Genomic DNA, 10,393 nt, shown 5'->3' with positions numbered 1-10,393 from the left:
TGCATTTTATGATAAATGATGTTTGACACATACTTGGTAAATGTTGATTGTTAATCCGTATGTGAGGAGCAGAGTCCGTCATGACTATAAAATGAACAACGCAGGGTCCGTCATGACCATAATCTGAACAAGGTATTTGTGGTGTTAGATTACATTAGGAACTTTATGTATATTCCTATTTGTAATTGAGTTATGTGATAATTGTTGATGTTTTGGTATTGTCCGAGACGACGTGAAACTATATGTTTGGTGTATAATTGTGGATGATTGATTATGTGATAAATGAAGTATATGAATGATATATGAATATGCATGAATGATGGTGATATATATGTATAATGTATGATTATGCATGTTTTTATGAAGAAGTGTTTAAGTACCATTTACTTACACTTATATTTTGAGTATGTTGTCTAACTCTCTTTTATGTGTTATGTGCTGGACCGTTGGGGGTCCAGATTTACAGGTTTTGTGGTATTCGATGTCGAGTCGTCGGTGAAGCTCTGCTCTGATTGTGACACGGGAAAGGGTTTTATATTGTATATAAAGTCTATTGTCTAGGTTGTTTTGTATAATCAATAAATACATTATTTGATTCAAAGATTTGTATAAACACTGTTTTTACTAATTAATTACATTAGTATTATTTTGATAGAGGAGTGTAATACTCGAACCGATATTCAATAAATTAAATGTGATTTTCCGTTGCGTATTTTGAAAAAGATTTTACTAAAGGTAGAAATATATAAATAATGGGTTTGAGTGTTACAATTGGCAACAATCATGCTTGACATATAAATGAGGTCACTACAAACCCGTGCATCGCACGGGTCGGTTACTATTTAATAAAAAGAGAAACAAATTTTTTGTCTATGGTATATTGTTGTTGTCGTGAGAAGTGAGTTATATCGATAATCTTTAGAAGAAACTAATATATATTTATAATATTTTCTTATACTCTTATTACATCCTTAGTGGCTGTATAGCCTTGGTTTTTTTTTATATATATAAACATGCTATGAAGAAAAACTAAAAGGTTATTACACCAATCAACATAATCGTAGGGAATGTTGTTCTCAATTCTAACTAGAAATCAAAACAACGAAATATACATAATTTGATCAACAAGTGCAAGGAAATTTAGAAAATACCTCTAAACATAATATTATTTCGGAGACGCCAAAGACATCATGTTGTAGTAAGCCAAATCAAATGTCTCGCCTTGGGACCTTTCTTGCCTTTCACCAAATTGCCAAAAGAGATTGAAATGATGGCTCCAAGTATTTTCAAAAAAATATTATCCACTTTGTTGTGAATTCGTCTATAAATCACACCAATAGAAGAACTTGACGTGTGGAGCAATAGAACGGCAACCAAATAATTAAGCGGAATAAGCAATAATAATAACAACCGATAAACAAGATAAAGGAGAAGAAAGAACACAATATTTGTTTACCCAGTTCGGTCCAATAATGACCTAGCCTGGGGGAGAGAGCAGCCCCTCCGTTCCACTATATCAAATGAGTAACTTTACAAAGAGTTCCAATTGAGTTACAAGAATTAATCCTAATTCTACCCAAATCCCGAATCTCTTCCCGTGGCCAAGAGACTCAATTTGATAAGTGTTTCCCAAGGTGTACCACAAAGATAGTTCTCCCACCCTAGAGTTATACCAAGAGAAAACTTTCTTTCCTCTCTAAAACTCTAGCCCTTGTGTGGTGGCAAACCCTAATCCTTGCCTCTACATTGTTGCTCCCTTTCTCTCTCTCTCTCTCTCAATTTTTCTATGAATAAAGCACTCCCTATTTATAGAAAAATAATATGCCAAAAAATTAGTAACAAATCTGTTTTAAAATAAAACAAATCCAAGTCAGAGTGTCTTCCAAAAAAATATATTTTTTTCCTAAAAAATCTTCAAAACATCAAAGATGCAAAAAGATTCAACAAAGATTTTTCTGACTTCTTGTAACTGAGATTTCAAGGCATATCCAACAATTCTCCACCTTGCCTTTAAATCGATGGTGATCCCATCAACCACCGTGCTGCTCTCTCCATCTTGAATCTTCTATTCAAGATCACCGGATTGTACCTCCCTCTTCATCCTCGGAATGCCTTCCGCTCTTATGAAGATCTTGCATCCCACTACCATAGGATTTTAGGTAGCCCCACAAGATTCACCGCACCCTCTTCAGACTCCGAAGTGGTCAACTTCGTACCTCCCTGAAGAAACGCTTGCTCCCAACTATCATCGGAATTTTAGATAGCTCAACAAGCTCCACCATCCCTCTTCAGCCCCCGGATTGTGCCTTCTCCGTCCTCCTGAAGAATCGCTTGCCTCCGACTATCCATGGATTTTTGCGATAGCCCTACAAGCCTTCACCACTCTTCGACCCCGGAATGCCTTCCGTACTCTCGAAGTTTTGCTTGGCTCCAAACCAACCTTGGAATTTTAGGCGGTTCCACAAGCTGCAACATCAAACTCTCCTTGTATCCAACTACCTCCAGCAGTCTCACAAGTTACCAAGTCTGATCACCTGTTGCTTTCAATTGCCTCCCTGAAGATCCTCTCAAGGTCTTGCACTTCTTCAGCCACAATTGAAACATAACCCACAAGGTCTCCATGGTCATCCCCTTTGGTTCAACAATACCACTCTCCTCCCTATCTCCGATTAGATAACCAAGAGCTAATGTTGACTGTCTACCACTATTGGAAGACTCCACCTCAAACTGAGTTTCCACCAAAGTATACCCACCATGATCTCCACCTTGTAACACGCAAGACCTATTCAACTCCTCTGAAACATACTTCAAGCTATTGTTAGTCTCCAACAATTCCAGTTCAGTTCAACACCTAGTAAACCTTGTTCACTAGTCTAACTAAACCCATGTCACTAACAGGTCCACCCGAAGTCCCAAAACTCAACCACATTATGAGAATCACCACTAGTTATAGATGCATGACCAACTATCTTTGCATCTAAGTTCAGAAACATACCTCACATCGTGTAAAGAAACTCACGATTGTCAAACTTCGTAAGACAAACTGAACCCATACCTTGAAACTTCAAGCTTTCCCGTTTTCAAGATGAACAACTCCACCTTCAACTAACTCTAGAGTCTCATAGTATTCATTCTTTGAACACATGTGATAGGAGCATCAAAAGTCCATGACCCAAATACTCCACCGGTTCTCAACTTCCACTAGCACCTCTACATAATAATAAAGTTGTTGTTTCAGAAGTAACCCGAGTATTCTTAGCACCGCCTCTCCAGGCTGATGTTGAGTATTATTACCACCGCCTCTCCAGGCTGATGTTGAGTATTATTACCACCGCCTCTCCAGGCCGACCTTCTTCGCAATCTCCATTAACTCTTTATCTTCGAGGCACCGGGTAACAACACTCCATGTTTTACCCATCATCCCGAACATTAAAATTGCTTCCATCTTCACTTTCCACAATTCCAATTTGCTTTTGGAAAGTCCCTCGATATCCGACTTAGAACCCATGGTGCTCACTTCAAATTGTTCCGATTGCCCCACGGTGGGCGCCAATTGTTGTGAATTCGTCTATAAATCACACCAATAGAAGAACTTGACGTGTGGAGCAATAGAACGGCAACCAAATAATTAAGCGGAATAAGCAATAATAATAACAACCGATTGAGTGTGTGTTACATTGTTGCTCCCTTTCTCTCTCTCTCTCTCTCAATTTTTCTATGAATAAAGCACTCCCTATTTATAGAAAAATAATATGCCAAAAAATTAGTAACAAATCTGTTTTAAAATAAAACAAATCCAAGTCAGAGTGTCTTCCAAAAAAATATATTTTTTTCCTAAAAAAATCTTCAAAACATCAAAGATGCAAAAAGATTCAACAAAGATTTTTCTGACTTCTTGTAACTGAGATTTCAAGGCATATCCAACACACTTGCCTCCAAATGTAAATTTTCCTAAACAGTCGTTGAGAGAATCGACAATTGAACAATACATGGTGAATCTCTTCCATTCTCCAAATTTCGGTGGGTATTTGACGAATTTTGAAATTTCAGGAGTATTTGGCAATTTACTCCCTTTCTAAAATATCCAAACAATGAAATGGAAGATTTATTTCATTCCAGTCTATTCTGCTATGCTCAATTCCATTATATTTCATCAATCCAAACACATTCTTAGTGTGTGTTGTAATTAATGTGATTATAGTGAAATCCTTCACGTGTGAAAGGACTAAATTAGTCCCGATTTGTTGTATGAACCATGATAAATTTCATGTGTGTTTCTTTTGCTCTCTTCTTCTCTTTACTTTCTTGTCTTTGTGTTTGTTTTCGTGTTAATGTTTTTGAAGAAAAAGTTTTTAAAACCAAAAATACAACTTAACCCCTCTTCGTGTATTTTTCTCACCTTCACTCGAAACAATCACCATTCAAATTTTTTTTTAGGTTTAATATTTTACTTTTAACCCTTAAAGTTTTAAAATTGTGCGATTTTGACCTCTAAATTTAAAATGAGCATTCGTAACCGCTCAACTTTAATTTTTTTAATTTACCACCCTCTCACTCATGTTTTGACCAAATTTACGTGAGGTAGTTTTTTTTTACAGATGGCATGGTCTAATTGGTTAGAGTGAAAACAAATATTAATTGAAAAAAATCAGGTTAGGTGATGTTTGTAGAAAATTCACGCCACCTACTTCTTCTCAACACATCTATTGCTTCTTCACATCATGCAAAATCGTGTCGTGGTTTTAGTACACTTTACGGTTGTAAGCTTTTAGACATTTACCCCTGAGTTGGTCGTGTCATTATATTTATATGTGAAAAAGTAGGTGCATAAGAAAGTAGTAGGTGCATATATTGTTTCTCTATGGAAAGATTTTGATAAAAGTGATTAATAAATAGAGTTATGTATTCCAATTTGAGAAGAAATAAGTCTCTATATTTTTCTCAAAAAAAAAAATCTCTATAAAAAGGGGGGAACAGTAGAATATTTTTATGAATATTTACTTTCATTTTTGTTGACGTCTATACTACTCCTTCATGTCCTTAAAATCATAGTACAATTATAAAATTTAAAGGACAAAAAAAAATTAAATCTTTTGTTTTATAATTAAACTATATGTGATAAATGGATTAAGATTCTATAAATTCAAAAAATTTATATTCATCGAAGGACAGACTGAGGTAGGGCGGTAGGATCAGCTGACTCCACTTGCCTATTATATTTTTAGTTAAAATTTATATATTTATATAATGTATTCTTATTCATAACTTATAAAGTATTATTTGTACCAAAAAAAAAACTTATAAAGTATTATTGTCTTCATAGTTAATTTATTCGCTACATTAAATTATAAAATTAATAAAAACACTAAATTAGTGTCTTAAGAGTATTCATTGACAAATTAATTAAAACACTTATCAAAATTTTTGTGTCCATCTTTGACTTGCATTTAGTTGATTTTTTAAGTCAATTTTGTCATTAACACCTATCATAATCCCTCTCCATTCTCTCTCATAACATATTTATACTTAATGTATAAGTGAATGTAAGAACATCCATAATGGAGCTCCTCATTATTTAGTACTTAATTAGTCACCACGTGTAATCATGTACATATCACTCTTTTATAATTTTTTAATAATATTTATCTGATATGTGTCAAAAAAAAATAACAATAATAATAATAATAATAATAATAATAATAGTATTTAATAAGCATTTATTCCCTCCAATTCAACACTTTTGAAAAGGATCTAAATGGGTCTCACCCATAATACATCTTACTAATAGCGGATACAATTGCTTACTATGGAACCACTAGGTAGTCAATTGTGTTTTGCTTCAATGGAGGTGCCTATTAGAAACCGATTCTTAAAAAATATTCCCTTTATCCCACAATAAATGAGTCAGCTGACTATTATATATGTACTATTCATATATATTTCTTTGACTATATTTTTCTACTTATAAGTAAAATAAAATATTAACATATAAGATGTTAAATTCGTTTCGATGAGTATTTTTAAAATATTAATTTTTTTAAGCCACTAGGTTTGGTCTATTGATCAAGGAGTTGGATAGTATGCAATAGATTCTGGATTCGATCCTTATCGTCAAAGTTATACATTGACATACGTAAAATCAACCGACTCACTCGTCGTAGGATGAAGGAAGTACGTACCTACCATATGAGATGTTCAAATTTGGTCGACATGAGCTTTTAAGGCTTTTTCTTAAACCTCGATGTCTGGAAATAAAAAACACATACACATTTAATTTATCTATATGATTCCAGTAAATTCATTTTAATAATAAAACTCGTGAACCACAAGGAAATGTACAGCAAGAAAAAATAAACAAACTTTAGCATAGGAAAATTAGACAAGGACAAGTTACATCATATTAACCCTTCATTCATCCTTATATTCCGTGATGCATATAAATATCTTACTATAGTGAACATTGATAGTTCCAAAATATAGTGAACGTAGCATCTTGACCCTATTTTTCAAACCTACCCCACTTTTTTGTTGAAGATTTTATTTTAGCAAAAATGATGAAAATGGTTCTGTTTTTGTTCTGCTTTGCTTCTGTTCTTACCCTTTCAGTTTCTGAGTCCAAATCTGTTGTTTCTTTGAAACCTCATGCTTTAGACTCCTTTGATGTTGGCTATATCCAGGTACTTTTAAATATTTGATTTTTCTTATTAATCAATATAACCCTTTTATTTATTTATTTTCAGTATTTTTGTTAATCTTATTGTGATGTTAATTTATTTATTTATGTGTGGTTAATAGATGAAAGGTGAACAAAACTGTTCTTATTTGGTGAGGATAGAAACAAGCTGTTCTTCTCCTAAGTTTACTAGTGATGAGATCAGTATTGCTTTTGGGGATGCTAGTGGAAACCAGGTTTTTTTTTCTTTACCCTTCCTTTTATTTATTTAGTTATTTATTTATTATTATTTTACATATTTTAATAATTAGTTGAAAACAGTTTGAAAATGTTTAAAGGGTGCTTAGAACATATAACTTACATTTTAAAATGATAAAAATTTGATTTTTATGACCTAGAAATAAATAGAGTATTATTACCTTCAAATTAATTTATGTAAAATTATTTTATTTAGAGTTTTTTCTATTAGTGGTATAGAGTGGAATAGAATAGAATCTATGTAGCATGGGTACTCCTAAAATGGTGAAGTACCCGTACCGGGTACGTATCAGTACCGGATACTCCATGGTACTCGTATGGTACGCACCGATTCCGTACCCATTTTTATTTGGTTGATTTATGATGATGAATACGAAAAAAACATATTGGCTGTTGAAAAATCTCTTAAAATATTATAATTTTTTATTATATTTCAATTATCTCTCATTTTTTTGAAAATAGTTGAGACGGTAGACAAAAAAAATTAAATCTTCAAAGCATGATCACTTAAAAATAATTTTTCTAATATTTTATACTAACGTACCCGTACCTTAAATTTTTTAAAAATATCGTACCGCGTACCAGTACCGGTATCGGATACCGGTACCGTACCCGTACCTAGGCAACATAGAATAGAATAGACTATAGGTATTTTTTATATGGTATATTCTATAAAACAGGTGTTTTGGTTTTGTGACAAAAAATGGGTCATACTCCAAACATAGAACAAGAAAACACTAAAATATGAATTGAAAACAACTTGGAAACATATCTCTAAAAAAAATTAAAAGTTTTCAATTTCATCACACTCTTATGCAAGTATTTACTATATTTAGTAGTAATAATAGCCTATTAGGCTAAACACTAGTTTGATTTTTTATTTTTTGAAAATCTATGTTTGTAAAATGCATATGAATAGAAGACCCTTAAATTGTCCATATATTCTAACTCATCTGATAAAAATGTCAAAATTGTTACGTCGAATGTCGTGATCGATCTTCAAATCCTGACTCTTTCACTTATAAGTTATATGTGTGAATTTCTAATGATTATTGACATTTCGTCTATCTTCATATAATAAGAACAACAGACTAAAACTTTAAAGTGGAATATGAATAAAAAACATGTGATTCTATGAACCTACCATGATTGCCTGGGTTCAAATTTTTGATGCATTCACACAAAATATGTTAAGATCGAACAGTCCAATATCCAAGCATGGTATAAATTAATAATAAAATATTAAAATTTGGACCGTCAAATTACGATCAAAAGACCACGATTGTCTCAATTGTACGAATGCTCCCAAAATTAGACTGCAGTTAATCCGATTTGACGAAAAATTAGTCAATTTTGTCTTCTCGCCGGATACGGCGGAATTCATCTTAGAAAAAATTAGCTAATTAAGGAAGCTTAATTTAAAACTTCTAAATAATTTTTTGTTGTGTGTTCTTTTCCAACACAATTTATTTATCAGGTATATGGACCAAGACTAGATGATCCGGTTTCAAGAACATTTGAACAATGTTCATCAGATTCATTTCAAATAGATGGACCATGTGCATCTCCAATTTGTTATGTGTATCTATATAGATCTGGTTCATCAGATAATAAAGGTTGGAAGCCAGAAAATGTGAAGATCTATGGATTCAATGCAGATCCTGTTACATTTACTTTTAACACCTCCATTCCTAGTGACACTTGGTATGGATATAATTTGTGTGACACTCCAGCTCCTTCATCTTCAATTCAACTATCTATTCAGAAATGGGTTTTGTTTGTAATGGTTTTAGGATCTGTTTTTAGTATTTGGATGTAATTTTAATGTTATGATATGATATGAACTTAGATGTTATGTATCTCATATCTCCTATTTTGTATTGCCACAAAACTTTATTATTAGTACGTATGTGGTATGAAGAATTAGGGATATGATATGAGAACTTTATTAGTACTTTATGCAGGAATAGGGATGTATTAGAGGTATGTAAAATGCTAACTTTTATGTGATGCATCTTCAATCATATGATATGAGAAGCTATTATTAGTACTTTATGTAGTATGCAGAATTATGTTAGTCATCAAATTTTTCAATTTGGCTGTCATGTATTGGAACTATTTATTTTGAATGAAATATGATAGTTTTGTTGGTAAAAAAAAAGTTCAATTAGTGTTTTTATCTTCTTTAACATTCCAACTAAACTTTGTTCTAATTGGTCTGTCCATGGGAATTTCATTCTTCTTTATCTTCTTTAATATTAGATGATTTTATTTGCTTAAATGAAATTGGTGAATGAGAGCGGAGCCTCTCTCGTGTAATGTGTTTCCAGTTAAATCTGGATCACACATTTTTTTCAGTTGCAGGCTGCCCTATGCTATCAAAAATAGCTGAATGGCCAGGATGTAAACATTATCCCCTCCTGTGAAAACTATACGGGAGAAAATCCCTGTCCTTGGTGAACGAATGTTGAACACCTTGGATTGATTGTTTTTAAATCATTGTTCTATTGCTTTTGTTTATGTTTATTTCATCTTCAAACTAAACCTGTCCTAAACCTATAAATTTTGTTACTGAATTTGGTTGAATTCATAAGTAGTATTTTAAGTCGGTTTTATTAATTTTGGTGAGTTCGGCGGTCGTCATCACCACCCACCTTCAACAAATACTATGAGCTTCAATTTCTCATTCTAAAATAAAAACCCTAATTTTTATATCCAAAACAAAACCCCAATTTATTTTCTCAAAATGGTTGTGCACCCAAATTTCTTTCAAAACTCACATTTCTTTTTCACTTTCTATGTTAAATTAATTATCTATAAATCTGGATTGGATGAGTCTGAGAGGGAAGGGGTGAAATTGTTGTCGATGATGAAGCTGAAGGTTTGTTTGGCATTGAAGAAACCTCCTTGGATGCTAGTTGAGAAAATCGTCAAATGAATCGAAGTCATCGGAGTTGGCTGAGTCACCCCCTAAACTCCCCTACATTGAAAATAAAAAAGTTGAGTTATTTTTATGGTAAAATATTACGATTCGTTATTTAGTCATTTAATATTAAAAAAATAAAAATTTGGATAACCTACTACTCACCCAACAAATCCGAAAATGAGTGAGTTTATCAAACCCAACCCAATAATAAAGTGACTGATTATTTTACTCGCCCAACATGGAGTACCTCATCTGGTTCGAATGTTGATTTTGGCCGAACTCAACTCAATCCGGCTCATGTGCACCCATAAGTGTACGTACATATACATCGAAAGATATATTAAATATAAAAATAAATTTAAAATTAAAATAAAATTTAGGATATGTTCTGGTGAAGAACATATGGGGTTTGTATTATTCAAGATTGATAATTGATACAAGTATGATCAGAGAAAAAATTGATTCTCTTTACAAGAATGAAAAAATTGTGTAGAATGAATCAATTGTCTATGTAGAATCAGTGAAAAAATTGTCCT

At 32.6% G+C, this 10,393-nt stretch overlaps 1 protein-coding gene across 1 annotated transcript; it reads left to right on the top strand.

The window, feature by feature from the left end:
• The first annotated feature begins 6,342 nt into the window (after positions 1-6,342).
• On the top strand, positions 6,343-8,981 carry LOC123911472 (embryo-specific protein ATS3B-like). Its single transcript, XM_045962893.1, has 3 exons — positions 6,343-6,677; positions 6,796-6,909; positions 8,409-8,981. The coding sequence occupies exons 1-3, from the start codon at positions 6,552-6,554 to the stop codon at positions 8,748-8,750; spliced, it is 582 nt and encodes a 193-aa protein (XP_045818849.1). The 5' UTR covers positions 6,343-6,551; the 3' UTR covers positions 8,751-8,981.
• The last annotated feature ends 1,412 nt before the right edge of the window (positions 8,982-10,393 follow it).

The sequence above is a fragment of the Trifolium pratense genome, linkage group LG2 (assembly GCF_020283565.1).
Source record: "Trifolium pratense cultivar HEN17-A07 linkage group LG2, ARS_RC_1.1, whole genome shotgun sequence".
Taxonomy (NCBI): Eukaryota; Viridiplantae; Streptophyta; class Magnoliopsida; order Fabales; family Fabaceae; genus Trifolium; species Trifolium pratense.
Note: the sequence above shows the minus strand (reverse complement) of the source record. Positions and strands in the feature narration are given on the sequence as shown.

What these genes read in the sequence shown, in the direction of transcription:
- LOC123911472 (XM_045962893.1), top strand. Translation starts at nt 6,552, where the DNA reads ATGATGAAAATGGTTCTGTTTTTGTTCTGCTTTGCTTCTGTTCTTACC. An exon ending in TTGATGTTGGCTATATCCAG is followed by an intron (nt 6,678 to 6,795) that starts GTACTTTTAAAT and finishes TGTGGTTAATAG; the next exon opens with ATGAAAGGTGAACAAAACTG. An exon ending in GGGATGCTAGTGGAAACCAG is followed by an intron (nt 6,910 to 8,408) that starts GTTTTTTTTTCT and finishes TTTATTTATCAG; the next exon opens with GTATATGGACCAAGACTAGA.